This window comes from Muntiacus reevesi, chromosome 17 (assembly GCF_963930625.1).
Source record: "Muntiacus reevesi chromosome 17, mMunRee1.1, whole genome shotgun sequence".
In the NCBI taxonomy this organism is placed as follows: Eukaryota; Metazoa; Chordata; class Mammalia; order Artiodactyla; family Cervidae; genus Muntiacus; species Muntiacus reevesi.
Genome location: NC_089265.1, coordinates 60,696,946 through 60,714,583, shown reverse-complemented (window position 1 = coordinate 60,714,583; position 17,638 = coordinate 60,696,946). Strand labels below are relative to the sequence as shown.

The 17,638-nt window shown below is 38.3% G+C and overlaps 1 protein-coding gene across 6 annotated transcripts in view; it reads right to left on the bottom strand.

The window, feature by feature from the left end:
• The window catches only part of STX17 (syntaxin 17), a 66,305-nt gene extending 49,310 nt beyond the window's left edge, over positions 1 to 16,995 (bottom strand). The window contains exons 1-2 of one of the 6 annotated variants that reach the window (XM_065907745.1): positions 16,951 to 16,995; positions 7,224 to 7,409 (exon numbers count right to left, since the gene is read on the bottom strand). In XM_065907745.1, the coding sequence (XP_065763817.1) occupies positions 7,224 to 7,346 (123 nt within the window). In that variant the 5' untranslated portion in view covers positions 7,347 to 7,409; positions 16,951 to 16,995. Of the gene's footprint in view, positions 1 to 7,223; positions 7,410 to 13,699; positions 13,721 to 15,628; positions 15,748 to 16,566; positions 16,647 to 16,666; positions 16,784 to 16,839 lie in introns of those variants that run through there. The other 5 variants (XM_065907744.1, XM_065907746.1, XM_065907749.1 and 2 more) reach the window with 5 other exon arrangements.
• Positions 16,996 to 17,638: the final 643 nt, after the last annotated feature.

Genomic DNA, 17,638 nt, shown 5'->3' with positions numbered 1-17,638 from the left:
GCCAGGACGGTAAGGTAAGAAAAGAAGTGAGAGAGGAAAGCAAAGGAGGGAAGGAAGGAAGGGAGGAGGAGAGGGGAAAGAGGAAACAAGAGAGAAAAGAAAGAAGGAAGTAGGCAGGCAAGGATTAGAAAGGAAAAAATAAAACAGTCTGTCGTCATGACTGTCTACAAAGAAAATATCAAAGACTCAATTCAAAAAAATGGAAAAGGAATGATGGGCAGATTACCTGTCAAGAGATTTGATAAAACAGTTTGCCTTTGCCAAGGGCTTCTCTCTAAAAGGTTTTTAAACATAGCAACTTTGGAAGGAAATATTTTCTAGATGCTATTGGATATACACTTTTCACAGAGTGGGCAGAAGGATTTGTCTCAGCACTATTTGCTCTTATGTGGCTTCCAGGCCACTAAGCTTTGCCCCAATATTTCAACATGGGTGGAACTTAGAATGATATCCCCAATGTGATTCAGATTCTGCTCTTTTCCTCTGCTGGATACTGCAACTTCTAATAAATACCTTTAACTGCTATGAATAAAGTGGACCAAGAAAGAGGGAAAACGACTACAGAAAAAAATCATAGATACTGTTTTTCAGTCACTTCAGGAAGATGTTTTGTCTCACCACAGGCATTCATGTTTTTCTTCATGTGTCTTACGGCCTCATGGCATACCAGAGGGACAGGCACGAGCAGAGGGTCCAACATTCACAGAAGCAGCCTTTCCCCAGACGTCCCCGAAAGAGACCAAAGCACATTCTCACCCTGGTGAGACAGAAGCCGTTCCCACCATTCTCACCCTAGTGAACACCCCATCTCCTTTCGCCCTCTCTTCCAGTCTATCATTTTGGATAGCCCTGACTGTGAACCCCCCCGCCGTGTGATGAACGCCTCTGCACATGGTTTCAGGCTGCCCGACACTGATCCCTTTGTGCTCTCTGGCAGCGACACCAGGGCTCTGTTTTGCTCTGCCTGCTGGGCAAGGAGAACAAAGATTCTAAGAGTAGTGCCCGGGCTGAGTTCTCTCTAGAACGCCTTACCATTTGCTTAAACAACTTTATATATTTGTAGGCTCACATTTTATGTCATTTCATCTTCCGGAACATTTTGATTCAAAATTGAAAAACAATGATAATAATTCTGCCTCATATTGCATAGAGTATAAAAATATGAAAGCTAATCATAATTATTAAAAATGATTTTAATTATATAATGTTTACATAAAATTATATAATGTTTTCACTATGTGCTCAGTCAGTCATATCTGACTCTTTGCGACCCCATGGACTGTGGCCTGCCAAGCTCCTCTGTCCATGGGGATTCTCCAGGTAAGAACAGTGGAGTGGGTAGCCATTTCCTCCTCCAGGGGATCTTCCCAACCCAGGGATCGAACCCAGGTCTCTCACATTGCAGAAGGATTCTTTACCATCTGAGCCACCAGGGAAGCCCAAGTTATTTATTATAGGTTCGGGAAATTTTATGATGATATAACACAGAGAATGTTCAGGATTTAGGAGTTTAGGGTATAAAAGCACTTTAATTTAAACCTTATGCTGACACTTAAAAGATTTATTTAAATTTATGGGCATAGTAGGAAAAAAAGATGCTTCAGTTGGAGAGAAAAAGACCCAGAAACACTATGGAGCTATAAAATTATATGTGGTATCCAAAGGACTGCCATAAGATCAATGTGTTTGTGGTATAATGCATGATGGGAAGAGTGATGAGAAAGAAGCAGAGAACGTAGATGAAAGCTTCTTTTGCCAGATATCAGAGGATATCTCAACGATCTGAATGATCAGAACCCCTTGTAGGGAAGATGATGGCTTTATGGAGGATTAACCAGGTAGGATGAGAGTACTGTAGATGATGAAAAGTTTAAGTATTCAATTCAAATAAATTATTTATTGGTGCTTTTGAACTGTGTGTTGGAGAAGACTCTTGAGAGTCCCTTGGACTGCGAGGAGATCCAACCAGTCCATCCTAAAGGAGATCAGTCCTGGGTGTTCACTGGAGGGACTGATGCTGAAGCTGAAACTCCAATACTTTGGCCACCTAATGTGAAGAGCTGACTCATTGTAAAAGACCCTGATGCTGGGAAAGATTGAGGGCAGGCGGAGAAGGGGATGACAGAGGATGAGGTGGTTGGATGGCATCATCGACTCGATGGACATGGGTGTGGGTGGACTCCGGGAGTTGGTGATGGGCAGGGAGGTCTGGTGTGCTGCAGTTCATGGGGTCACAGAGAGTCAGACACGACTGAGCAACTGAACAGAACTGAAACTCAATAAAAAAGAAAAAAATCAAAGACTCAAAAAGTAAAGCTACATAATATTAACACAGTCCAATGAACATAAGCCACAAAATTAGGATTACTCATGTAATGAAGATATATAATATCCACCCTACAGTGAGGTTAAAAGTAATTCACCTTACTGTGTCTACCATATATGAAAAATGTAAAACTCAAAACAAACACAAAGGATCTCAGGAAGGTTGTGACTCTCCTAATGATTGTAACTGAGTACCAATGTTGAGTACCTGAAAACAATAACTCACTTGTTAAGTAACTCATTTCCAAGTACCGACTTTGCATTTAGAGATTCTTTATATAATATCTCAATCCTCAGAATAACACCATGAGAAAGATTTTAATGTGACCTTTACAACTCTCCAGAGATCAAGCATGGGCATCTGCAGGTTCCCCGTGAATGGTAAAAATGGTGGCGAACCTGAAGGTCTACTGCACAGTGCTGTGTGGGGATGGTGTGTGTGCATCTGACCCAGGATAGAGTCAATCAGGTAATGTTCCACAGAATGTAACTAAGATGGGATTTGAACAAAAAAACAAAGTTTGAAAGGTGAGCAAACAGAGTGGATACTGCTAATAAATGTAGGAAAGCCAGAGTATTCAATTCTATTTTTTCCATTTTCCTTCTTCACTGGAAAATGAGTATAAAAATAGAACAGTCCACAATAGACAAGACTAAGAGGAAAACAAAAACCAAAAAAGAGTAAGAACAAACTTAAATCATGCTATATTTCAGGCACAATATTAGAAGATTTAGCAGCATGGTGATTTCAAGAAAGTAATTTAACCACTCCAAGTCTGCTTCCCCACTTGAAAAAGGAAGACAATAAGAAGGCTAACCTATCAGGATGTTGTGAGACTAAATATGATGAATACAAAAACAATACAGCATTCAACAGATAAACACAACAGCCACTGTCTTTACTATTATTATTATTATTTGCTCACGTGTCAAGTAAGTTGTAGAAGAGATTAGTATTTTGGATGAAGATTGAATAGATGAAACCTTATGTCTCACAACAAAATTCTAAGAAAAAGAAAATAGCTCAGACTCTATGTTTGCTACACAATGTTAAACCTAAATTAGGCTACATTATTAAAGGCTGTCATTCCAAATAACTGCAGAGGAGAAAAAGCTTTAAATGATTTAATGTGTATTGGAGGGGAAATTACAAGAAATAACCCCCTAAAAAATTAGTTAAGTTGGGACCACTGACAAACATTTCTAAAATGCACTGTTTTTACAAAGTGTCATTTTTTTGTATTGTCTATTTGCACAGTGACGCTAGACAGATAAGTTAAAGTTGTGCTATAACTTGATGCAATTAGGATGTTTTAGGTTGCAAATAACAGAAAGCTCAAAGTTTAAAGAAATGGCTTTACTAATAAAGATATTTATTACCTCACATAAACAGCACCCTAAAAGTGGGATGATAAATTCAAGGGTAGTTTAGTTCAGAAGCTTTCAAGGTTGTCAGGCACCCAAGTTCTGTCTGCTTTATTACCTTCAACAGAGTTTTCATTCTCATACTTACCCCTCCTGGCTATAGTTACATATACAACAGGGAAATATAAGACCTGCAGAACTGCTTTCTCCCATGTACAGCTTTATACAGTAGAAAAGTCTTTTCCAGAAGTTCCATATCCCAAACAGGTTTTTCCCTCAAGTCTCATTAGTCAGATATGTCAGGATATGTCTATTTTTCATTGCTAACCACACACTGACAAGCACGAAATTATCACCATTAGACCCATTATCATCACGACCTGTGCTGAGGCTTTCCTATGCTGTAACACAGGAGAAAGCAAACTGAATCAGGGGTCCAGTAGAAGAAAACAATGAGGGGGGAAATGTGATTGTAAGATTGAAACAAGCATTCTCATAATAAAAAGGGAAATGGGAACAGTTTTTATTGTAACCACAAGTTAAAAAAACAAATAAATGAAACCAAAAGTGACAAATCAACAAGACTGATTCATATCTGATTTTGTACCACATAGTTCAGGCTTCATACTGCCTAAATAGTCCATAGCACTCATTTTCACACCTAATTATATGTTGCTTCATCATATCTGAATATTTCCTATCTTATTTCTTTAACTTATTTCTTTTCTTGGAGATTAGAGAACTAATTTTTACATAACTTTCAATGCTAAAAATATAAGAAACAGCAAACACCAACACTTATGAAAAGCTAACATATACTTATATCCTGTAATAATTTCCCTTCTCATTAAACCTGGCAGATAGAACAAATATTCATCTCTGCCCTTTTTCAAAATTTAACCAAAATGACAGTAGGGAACTTTAAAAGGGATCAACCCACAAGAATAATGAGAATACAACAGGAGGTATTAACTGACGAGAAACTTGAATGACATTTTGGAAGCTGGAAAGAGAATGGACATGTTGCAGTTGACTTAGTAGAGCAAAGAAAGTTGAAACCCAGGGTTGCAGAAGGGGTGGAAAGTGGGAGAAAGGCAGTGAGAAGTAAGCCAAAGGAACAGCACTACTCCAGAAAGACTCAGTAACTAGAGGTACCACAACCAAGTCATCAGGAGGATGTGTACGGTGGGGCATGTTACACAGTTCAAGTTTTCCCCAAAAATTCTATAAAATGAAACAAAGAAAATTATGTTCAAAGCTTATTATGTTGTTGTTCCTATTAACTATGCTTAAGTCTATTCTATATTAGATAAGAAAGCCGAAATGCTAACACTTCAAATTTCAGCGTTACATTCTAATCAAGTCTATCATGTGTAATAAAACATAATGCTGAAGGACCTATGGAATACAGTCCCAGGTGTCCACAGCACACTACTCTCATTGTTTTCAAATGTTGCACAATCATTCTACCAAGGCTTACCTTCAATTTCCCTTCAGTCTGACTTTCTTCTTTTAAATTCATACTGATGACTGATGGCTAACATAATAAATATTTATCTTTCTACACCCTTCCCTCAAGAAGACTATCTCTTTTTGAAAATGAGGCACTGTTAGACACCTGGACTCTAAATTTAGTTCTTAACTCTATTGTCCACAGTAAAGGCAGTGGCTTTTTAATGTTTTTACACTGCCATAAAGTATTTACTAAAATATGCTATTCAAAGTTATATAGATTAAAAAATCACCATTAAAACTAAACTAGAAGTCCTAGAGATAGAATGATCAAGATTATGGACTAAAACATAGCTCAGTGTAAGTCTAACTGCTTAGCTTCAGACATCACCTATATAGTAAATTATAATTATTCTGATATCATCTAAAAGTTTCTCAAAAAGTAAAATTTTCAGAAAATACTAGAAGAAAAATGTTCTGCCAGAAAAAGATCTATATAACTCTAGAATAATTTTTTTCTGAAGTCTGGCACAGCTAATTAAATCAGTAACAGACCTGTTTCTATCCCCACCCACCTTCCTCCCAGGGTTCTGGCCTTTCCATCGATCACTGGGTGGTATATGTGGCTAGAGTCTGAGGGTAATGACAGCAGGCATGTTTGTGTAGAATACATACAAGAAAGGGGCAATTTACCAAAGAGAAAAATGTCAAAGGCAAAATAGGGCAATGAAAGAAAGAATCTTAAAAAGACCATAGTCCACTTATTTCTTCCTTTCAGAATCAATTCATTTGCCAAATTCTTATCATCTTGTTAACTGAACACTTCAACATAAGCCCAGGACTTTGAACACACCTTATCAAACCTCCCACCCAGATATGATTGATCAAAAGTAAACAACTCCATTTCCATATTGTTACAGTGCTAAAAGAACAAGCCTTCCTTATTAATCAAAGCATGGAACCTTTATTTCTGCTCATGACAAGAATAACCAGTTTACCAGACAACCCCTTCATCCTTAAAAGTCATAGTACTTATCATGGAGAAAGAAAAAAGAAACTAAAAGATTATGAAATGTTAATCTTGAATTCTATTCATATTTGCATTGAAATTTTCACCTTATTTTTCTTGGCATATATTTTCTAAACTTTTACAAAAGACTTAAGTACTAGAAAGATAGTTGGTATCCCTGGGAGAAAAAGCTGGCACTCTTCTTACTTGTATAAGGTACACAGTTGAGGGTGATAAACACTGTTTATACTGAAAGGCTTAAAGACCACTTCCACCTCCCACCCACTCCCAACCAAAAAACATTTAATGGAGGACCTCACAACTTAAAATTTATACTGGGGGAGGTTCTCCTGAGAGATCAAATACCACTGATTTGTCCCACAGCAAATAAGACAACACAACCTGCCAAATCCATGCTCAGTACACAGTAAACTTCATGTTCCCATAAATGCCCCAACCACTTCATCAGATCCTAGCCAGGCCTGATTCTATGCAACCTCCACCATAGTCCCCAGCATTAGTTCTTCCCCCTTCCTACCTCCTAAGCTGACCTCTAGCTAATATTTGGGCTTTGGGGTTTCCTCAAAGGGAAGCCATGAAGCTGGGAAATTCTCTCATATCAAACAATGATTTACCTCTTTAATCCAACAGCACTTGAAGAGGATAGGTGTTACTGATGAACACACCCTCACAGTTCAAAAAATCTGCCACTGGGTGAATGAAATTAAGGCAAGCCCTTTAGTGGAAATCCATCACCTTCACATTATAGTCAACTATCAAACAAATTCTAATTATTAACTGCTTAATTCATCACTCTGTACAACTAAAAAGGCATAGATCCTATTCTTATATCTTTTCATTAAAAAAGGAATAATATGAGAGGAATATTTGTAGAACAGAAAAAATGAACAATGTTGTTAAATCAACAGGAGCTAGACGTTTTAGCAAAGTCTCTTACCTGGTATTTTCAATGTAGGTGAAATGCACAGCAAATATAAATCAGAATATGCAACTGTTTCTTTAGTAGAAAAAGAAAAAACTGGAAAAAAAGAAAGAAAATGAAAAAACTCACCTTCTCAATATTTATCTGGTGCTTTCTTAACCTCTCCAGATCTGTTGGAATTACTATCTTAGTAAATTTCTGGATAGCTGGTTCAAGACGCCGTAATTTCACTTTTTCTTCATCTTCAGACATCCTAAAAAAATGCTGTGTCTCTCCTACTTGCAACAATTATCTTCTCCACTCATGTAGAAAAACCTAAAAGGGAAATATTTAAGAATTTAAAAAATTAATTTCCATTATTTTTATAAACCAATAATTAGGTAATTTTATAATATATTCTGAACACATACTCAACTTGATGCTGAACCTGAGTGACTTGTTAACAAACTTTAAAATTTTTTATATTTATTTATATTAATTAGAGGATAATTACTTTACAATATTATGATGGCCTCTGCCATACATCAACATGACTCAGCCATAGGCATACATGTGTCCCCTCCCTCCTGAACCCCCTTCCCACCCCATCCGTCCTACAAGTCAGGTATATTCACTTTAGAATGTTTAGAAACTAGGAAATAGAGAATAAAACAAAATCAATGATCATCTCACTCAGAGTTAGCTACTCTTTCCATTTTTCCTCCCTCCCATCCCCCTATTCTTTCCATTTTGATGTATGTCTTTCCAAGTCTTTTTAATATAATGTATGCATATATTTAAATAACTTTTTTCAGAAAACCAGAAGCATACTGTTCGAGTCTTCATCACCCAATGTATCTTTGACAGTGAATAATGTTTTCTAAACAGGTGTCAACTTGCAAAATTGGAAGACAAAATTTTATTCTTAACATTTCTGCTGTATCAAACTCTATTTCCAATTTATATATCTAATTATACACTTGAAATATACAATGCAACTCTGCTCATTGATGTTCTTTAAATTGCCTCTTCCCTTTCTTAGAGTAATTAGCATTTCCCCTTTCTTACAGAGTAATTAGCATTGTCTATAATCAATACAAAGTAACCAGTGACAGAGATGGAGTAAGAACCCAGTATTCCTGAGAGTACAATCAAAAGCTCCTTCTAATTCACCAGCAGTTTTTCTACCAGTGTTGCAGAGAGTCTAGGGTTATGTCTTTGGGGTCAGGGTAGGTGATGATAAAAGCTGTCAAGTGGGCAGGCTCAGGACCCCACACCTGCTTCAGCTTCAGAAAATTTTGTTTCATTAATTTCATAAATTTGAACTTATTCAATTTTATGTAAATAAAAGTCTCCACTGCCTAAGCAAGCTTGAAAACCACTCCTGTACATCATGTTTTCATGCTATCTAATTAGCCACAACCTCTCCCATATTAAAAATAAATAAGTTGACTATGTTAATCCCATTGTGTTATGGTATCTTAGACTGGGGTGCATAGAGATAAGGGTTCAGGACTTTGAGGAGTCAATGAATCTTTACAAAAAAACTAGGACTATTTTTTAACTATTTCAGAAGATAGAGTCAATTGCTTTCACGAAATTATCAAAACACTCTATCACTCCACAAACATTAAAAACTATTAAATAATGTTTCTCTCTTTGAAGTGTTGGTTATACAAATTATCTTATCCACCAGAAACTCAGTCTTTACATTTGATCTAAGCTTGAAAGGAGAAAAGGAAAATCTCCAGCCACCACAAATAAAGAATCTAACAGCTACAGTGATGAGTGGACATTAGAGTGCACAGGAAAGTTCACTGCCAAAAGAGTTGGCCAACAGACCCAACAAAATGGGAAAATTCATAGCTCAGGGTCTAGAGATAATAAAGTAATCTAAAAATGAAATTAAAATTGGTACGTTTTAAAATAAAAACATAAAGAAAGAAAGAGAATTTTTTTAAAAATTAGATAATATTATGAAACACTAACAGACCATTCCAAAAATAAACCAAGTAAAAATTCTACAAATAAAAACCTCCAAAGGTGGGCTAAACAGTAAATTTTGTAGCTGAAAAGAGAACTATTGGCTATAAGCTATCAGTCAGAACAAAGGAAAAAGAAGATAAGCAACATAAAGGATAAAATGAGACGCTCAATAACAAGGAGTCACATTCCAGTAGTCATGTATGCATGTGAGAGTTGGATTATAAAGAAAGCTGAGCACCAAAGAACTGATGCTTTTGAACTGTGGTGTTGGAGAAGACTCTTTCGAGTCCCTTGGACTGCAAGGAGATCCAAGCAGTCCATCCTAAAGGAAATGAGTCCTGAATATTCATTGGAAGGACTGATGCTGAAACTGAAACTCCAGTACTTTGACCACTTGATGTGAAGAGCCAACTCACTGGGAAGGACCCTGATGCTGGGAAAGAGTGAAGCTTGGAGGAGAAGGGGATGACAGAGAATGAGATGGTTGGATGGCATCACTGACTCGATGGATAGGAGTCTGAGTAGGCTCCAGGAGTTGGTGATGGACAGGGAAGCCTGGCATACTGCAGTCCACAGGGTCGCAAAGAGTCAGACACAACTGAGCGACTGAACTGAACTGAAAAGGCACTATTCAAAGATAATATGCTAAGAATTAAAAATTTCAAATTGAAAATGCATATAAGCACCAAGTAGCATTTAAAAAAACAAATTTATCAAAATACACAGATGGGAAATTTCAGAACATTATGGAAAAAGGAAAACTACTTTAAAAAGCAAAGCAGATATAAAAGACAAATTAAACAACAAAAGCAGCAAACTTCATCACAGCAACGTAGCAAAAGACAGAAATATCCTCAAAGTGGTGACTTGATATATATCCAGATTAATTATTATTTAGGAGTGAGAATAAAATAATCATTTTCAGGCCTACAAAGACCAAGTTTATTACAAAGCCCTTTATTAAAAGAACTACTAAAAGGCATGATTTAATAATAAAGAAAATAAACCCAAAGGAAAGGAATGGCAAGGAGCAAAAAAATAAAGTATACTGTTACTGGGTGAACAAAGGAAGGTGTGAAATCAAAGAAAAAAAAAAGATTTATTTTGAACAACCTGATTAAATATAATAGAAATGTTTCCATGTAATTATTTTTCTATAATGTTTTTTATAGCAGCATAGTATCACATTATATAGATGTTCAATGATTTAATCATCTAATGTTGGCTATTTAGGATGTTTCCAATTTTCCCCTATTATAAACTATACCACAGTGTAATTACCCTCCTTACATATAAGTCCATACAACCATCTATGATTATTTCTTTAAAATAAATACCTGGAAGTAGAATTAACAGGTAGACACAGTTTTTAAGGCTTTTAATATTAAAAGTCCCCAAAAAGGTTGTGCCTATTTACAGTCCCACTAGCAACGTATCTGGAGAAGGACATATCAAAGTGTCCATTTATCTAGATTAAAGACTTAAAGACCTGAAGCCATAAAGGTCCCAGAAGAAAACACAGACAGTACACCCTTTGACACTGGTCTTAGCAATGTTTTTAGATCCTTCTCCTCAGGAAAGGGCAACAAAAGCAAATGAACAAACGGGAGTTCAGCAAACTAAAAAGCTTTCTCAGTGAAGGCGCCCATCAACGAAACAAAACAGTAACCTACTAAATGAGAAAAGGTATTTGCAAATAATGTATCTGATAAGGCATTAATATCCAAAATATAAAAAGAAAGAGAAATTGCTCAGTAGTGTCCGACTCTTTGCAACCCCATGGACTGTAGCCTATCAGGCTCCTCTGTCCATGGAATTTTAATTCACACAACTCAATATCAAAAAATAATCCAATTAAAAAATTGGTAGAGGATCTAAATAGACATTTTTTCCTAGGAAAGACATGCAGATAGGAAATAGACACATGAAAAGATTGTCAGTATCACTAATCATCAGAGAAAAGTTAGTCAAAACCACCTCACACCTGTCAAAATGGCCATCATCAAAAAAGACAAGAAATAATGAATGCTGGTTATTGGCAAGGATGTGGGAAAAAGGGAACCCTTATGCATTGTGGTGGGAATATAAATTGGTGCAACCACTACAGAAAACAGCATGGAAGTTACTCAAAAAATTAAAAACACAACTGTCATATGATTTAGCATTTCTAATTCTGGGTATTTAAAAAAAAAAAAAACAATAATTCTGGGTATTTATCCGAAGAAAACGAAAACAGTCATTGAAAAGATATATATGCACCCTTATGTTCATAGAGCATTATTCACATTAGCAAGATATGGAAGCAACCATTAAGTGTTTGAAGATAGATGAATGGCTAAAGAAGATGTGATACACACATACACACAGAATGGACTATTACTCAGCCACAAAAAAGAATGAAATCTTGCCACTCACAACAACATGGATGAACCTAGAGGGTATTCTGTTAAGTGAAGTAAGTCAGAGAAAGAGCAATATCATATGACTTCACAAGTACCTCGAATTTTAAAAACAAGACAGAACAGAAACAGATCCATAGATACAGAGAACAAACTGGTGGTCACCAAAAAGTAGGCAGTGTGGTGGGTGAAATGGGTGAAATTTCCAGTTATAAATTCATAGGGATGAAGGTACAGCACAGAGAAATTGGTCAATAATACTGTAATGACCTTGCAGGATGACAGATGGTTACTAGACTTATCATGATGTTAAATTCATAATGGATACAACTGTTGAATCATTATGTTGTATACCAGAAACAAATACAGTATTTTATGACAACTATACTTCAATTAAAAAAATTTTTAAATGTCCGTTTATCCGTACCCCAACCAATACCTCATATTATCATTCTTCTTAGACATTCAACTGGTGACAAAAATGGTATCTCCTTATTGTTTTACTTTGCATTCTTTAAATTACTAATAAGACTGATTTATTATTTGCATGTCTTCTTTCATCAACTACCTGCTTGTGCTATAGGGAATGTCTTTCTCTTATTATATATAACACATAATAGTCTCATAAATTATCTATTACTTGTCTAACATCATTTCCTAGTTTATCTCATTGCCTCTTGTGTTTTCTTCCACTATGCAGATTATTTAAGAAGCTATCTTTACATATACTATTACTCCTATCAAAATGGTTTTGAAAGTACCTGGTGTTCAAACTGGTATTCCAATGGTAACAGAACTAAAACATGTCTTCACATGTCTCTTCTACACTACTTCTAATGCTATCACTCTAGTCAAACATATTACATAGCATAGCATATTACAAGTGTCTTATTTGGCCTTCCTTTAGTCTCTTTCCCCTCTCCAATTTTCCCCCATAGATTACCACCAATTAATATATCTAAAACACCAAAGGCAACATGCTCCTCCTTTGGACAAACGCTTCCAAGAGTTCCCTGTTACCTGAGCAAGAAAATACAATGTTCAAAAGTAATCCACCCACGCTACTAAAATATCACCCAATCTCTACTTTTGGCTTTGGAAGGCACTCCCTCTGTCTAGTCACTCTTTTATAGCCCATCTGCCTCTCAACTGTATGTAGCATTTGAGATACAACTCAAATGATTCTGCTTTCTCTTCCATTAATCAGTTTTCGGTGTACTTGACAAACCCCAACTACTGACTATTTGGCTTATCTTCACTGTCCCCTATGCTACGATAACAGCTTTCTTTCTTCCAGATCAGAGTACATGACTTTGCCCCTTAGCATTTCGTGCTGAAGGAAAAACTGCTGCCTCATAAGGGCCATCTTTCAGGGCAGACGTCTGGCCCAAAGCTCCCCGAGAGATTTTTCCATCTCCTGGTTTCCTTCTAGAGAGTATTTTTTCCTTCTCTCCACCACTTCCATTTCTATAAAAGTATAATAAAATGTCTATGTAAAACTAAGAAGAGAACATAACATCCAAACAACTGCATAAGGGATGGTACTACTGCAACAAAACTGTCCAGCAGTGACTCTGATCACAAAGAAGCTCAAATAACATTTTTAAGCTATTAAGGGAAGGTCTCAATTCAATACAAAATGTGGTTTAAGAGTGTGACTAAATAACGAGTTGAAAATATTTTCAGCATTTCTTGATTTTTCAGTCAAAAAACTGGGAAATATTTCTGGTATAATACAAACACAGGATGCAAAATATATTTACATTCACATCACAAATATTTAAAATATGCCTAGGAAAAAGCTAGTGGGAACACAAAAGTGACTAATTTCCCAAACTTCTGCAGAGTTGTATTACTTTTGACTTTTTTTTTCAAGTGTAATGGAATATGTGGGGCAAGAGAATTGTATTATGACAATGATGGTGGATACACAATTAAAATACATTTATCAAAACTTACAGAACTGTATACCACAAAAGGTGAAATTTTGTATATTAAAAAACAAAAACAAAATGTGGGGGAACCCACAATGAAATACAAACTATAAAAAATAAACTGTATTACAAATGAACATAACCACACTGAAAGAAGTGGTGGAAGAAAATAACTAATATAGGTAACTTTGGAAAACAGATGCTGGACACTAGTGTCTAGATATGAGATACTGGGCTTCCTAGGTGGTACTAGTAGTAAAAAATCTGCCTGCCAATGCAGAAGTTGTCAGAGACACAGGTTCAGTACCTGGGTCAAGAAGATCCCTGGAGGAGGGCATGGCAACCCACTCTGGTATTTTTGCCTGGAGAATCCCATGGACAGAGGAGCCTGGTGGGCTACAGTCCATAGGGTCACAAAGAGTTGGACACGAGTGAAGTGACTTAGCACAGCACAAACTGGATAAGACAAGGTTAAAGACAAAAAAAAAAAAAAAAAAAAACTACACACAACTCTACTGTTCTCTAGTTAGTAAATTTGTTTCTCATAGGACTATGGGTTAGGAATTCTGAACTAACAATGCATTATGTGTATTACTAGGATTGAACAAAAAAAAAATATTTTGTAGAACACAAAAGCCAGATTTCTCACTGTTGAAGAGAGAAGTTACAAATGAGGGGCAAGACTATAATGAACAATGTGGTATTTTGCTAGAAATATAATATCAGAATAAACCCCAGTTTAAAAACATACATAGAAAAAATACATATATACAGACATATATATATGTATATATATATTTACATGTGTGTATATATATACACACACATATAAATACAAAAATAAAATACAAATCTTTGTAGATGCATGGGTGTATATGTTTGTGTGTGTGCATATATATATATATGCCTGTATCTCCATGACATATACAGATATACATTTGACCTTTGAACAATATGGATTTGAACTGCAAGGGTCTACCCACAGTGGAATTTTTTCAATAAATACTACATGATCTACAGCTACTTGAATCTGCAGATACAGAACTGCAGATACAAAAAGTCAACTATGGAACCTGAGTGACTTCAGATTTTGGTGACAGCAGATTTCTGCTGCAGGTCCTGGAACCATTCTCTTGGATACTAAGGGATGACTGTATAGCTAGCTAGAAATATACATATTTATACATATAAAATGGGCTTCCTTAGGTGGCACTAGTGGTAAAAAAAAAAAAAAAAAAATATGTCTACCAATGCAAGAGACAGGAAATGCTGGTTTGATACCTGGGTCAGGAAGATCCCCTAGAGGAGGAAATGGCAACCCACCCCAGTATTCTTGCTTGGAGAATCCCATGGACAGAGGAGTCTGGTGGGCCACAGTCTATAGGGTTGCAAGATGTTGGACATGACTGAGGGACTCAGCGTGCATATACATAAAATACACACACACACACCCCTTCCTAGATGTCTTCTGCCAGGTACTAGAAGCAATGATACGCTAGTAGCAATGAGCACACCTAGAGCCCAGATCCTTTGGTGTTTAAATAGTACTCTCCAAAAAAGAAACCAGGGGTCTTTGGAGAACTGGTGGATTCCAGGATAGGGAAAACGTTAAGAGAAGCCTGGAGCATCTTATAATACCAAAAAGCAAGGCAGTTTTTAAAAGAAAAGGAGTGGGGGATGAGAGTCTATAAAAAGGGCACAGGAAGCAATCTGAAAAAAACTTCCAATGGACGAAAGTGGAACAACTTGAAACAAAATAAATAACAAAAGTGTAGGAAGATAACCAATAGAAAAATAAATGAGTCCATACTGATACAAAAAATTAATAAATAGGATAAAGGGGCAGCTCTTCCTTACTGAAAAATTCCAATGAATAAAGAAGGAATGGGGGAAACAAAACATCACAGGAATAATTACTGAAGGCAAGATCCATTAATGGATGCTAAAATCAGCAAACTAAAATTTGAGGGGAAACAGGATATCTGAATGGTTTAAAAGATCTAGTCCAAGATACGAATTCAATACACAGGGGAAAATAGTTATTCTACGTTAGAGAATCCCAGCAGATACCACCTTAACCAAGTGATCAACAGTAGTGTCATTTCATGCACTCCATTATTATAAACTATTGAGAAGGGCAAACATACTTCTGTGGTAACAACAAAAATATACAACTTTAATCTCATTCTGAGAAAACATCAAAGCCCAACTGAAGGACACGCTACAAATAACTGACCAGGACTCCTGAAAAGTGCAATGGTCATGAAAGACAGGAAGAGACTTCAAAGTTGTCACAGATTGGAGATGACTAAGGAGGCATGCCAACTAAACGCAACGTAGGATCTCAGATTGGATCCTGAAACAGAAAAAGGCCGTCAGTATAAAAAGTGATGAAGTCTGAAGAAAGTTGGTGGTTTAGTTAACAGTGTTGTACCGAAATTAATTTCTTCCTTTTGGTAACTAACTGTATTATAGTTACGTAAGATGTTAACATTAAAGGAAACTGTAGACAACTCAGATACTTTAGTAACTTTTCTGTAACTGTAAAATTATTTTAAAGTAAAAAGTCTTTTAAAATAATATGTGAACTGTTTCACATAAGACAGGTCAAACATTTAGAAGTCAAAGAACTGCAACCGTATTCAGGGCACTTAACACTTGGTGAGGTGGGGGTGCCAGGCGCTTTACAAACTTAACCTTGAGTGCTTACAACTATTACCAGCTGAGTATCATACTACTCAATAAGGAAAAAGTACTGGGATATTAACCAAATTACTTAAGGTTATTTATAAGCGAAAAGTCCCGTTTCTCAGGAAAAGTCCAAAATTGCAGGCAATGCACCCTTCCAAAAACAGTGATGAACACCGTCCCACATCTGCCCACACCGGTGGCACCGAATTCCCTCAAGCACGTCGCCTAGTGTTTCTGACTGGGGGAAGGGGGACTGACTTTGGCAGGAAAAGTCGAGGCCCTTGGACCGACCTCCCATACGGTCTGTTTCCTGAGCCTCCGAGTCCGAATTTTATGAAGGGTCGGGGGGGACTCAGACGTGGGGCTTTCCGCGACCCACCGCCCTCTCGTCGGCCTGGCTGACAGGAGGCTGCGCCCACCTCGCGCCTCCCCTCACTTCCCTCGAGCCTCGAGCCGTCCCTCGCAGCGTCCCTCGGCGCGCACCTGGGCCACAGAAACCAAACGCCGCCTCCCCTCACCCCCGCCCAGGCACGGGCGCCCGGGCCAGCCTCGGGACCGAGCCTCGGGACGACCTGGGACCCACAGTGCGCCAGCGGGCTGGGCAGAAGGCGGGAACTTTTCCACACCGCGGCCGGGGAGGCCGTCAAGCTCGCCCGGTCGGCCGCCTCCTTCTACCCGCTTCGAACAGCGCCTCCACAGCCGAAAACGCCACTTTCAGAAGTCGAGTAGAGACGCCGCCGCGCTCGCACTTCCGACCTGACGCCCTGCTCCCTGCGGGGAGTCCCTCCCGCGCCCGGAGCTGGCAGCCTGCCCACCACTTCGGTCACGGCCTGACTCCCCCGAAGCGGCCTCTCGCGAGCCCCTTACCTCCCGCCGGGGCGCTGGAGGCTGATGGGCGCAGGGCGCAGGCGCAGGGGCGACGGGGGCGGGGCGTCGCGGCAGGGGCGGGGCGTCGTGATGGGCGGGCGGCGCTCCGCCACGCCCCCTCCCGCCCAGGTCCTGCCTTGCGGGGTGTGGCCGGCACTCGCGGGTGGACAAACGCGGTCGCCACCCTGGGCTGTCTTACAAGCCGGTCTTTATTTGTGGTGGGCAGGAACGCTGGAGCTAGGAGGAAGGAGACGCACAATTGCCTTTTAAGTCTGTTGTGCTCTAAGTGTGAGACAAGGCACAGATGTGTAGCCTTTTACATTTTGCAATCTTTTTCTGTCTCATTTCCGGCTCTTCTAGGAATTTTACCGGTGGGCTGGCCGGATGTTCTTAGCTCTTTACACAAACAGAAACTGAGGCTCAGAGAGGTTGTACCTTCTGCCTGTCGCTCTTCCCCCAACCCCCCCAGCCCCAAACCCTCTGAGGTGGACAGGGCACAGGTTTAAATGTGAAAGGGACAGAAACTGAAGTTCAGACTAGTCGTGCCTTTCCTCCCAAATAGGTTAGGCCCTTAATACCAACGTCCTTGTTCCAGTTTTATAGATAATGAGACTGAGGCGCAGCACAGAGTTTCCAGTGACTCACTCCAGTTCAGCCAGTCAGTGGCAGAGTTGGAACTTCAACTGGG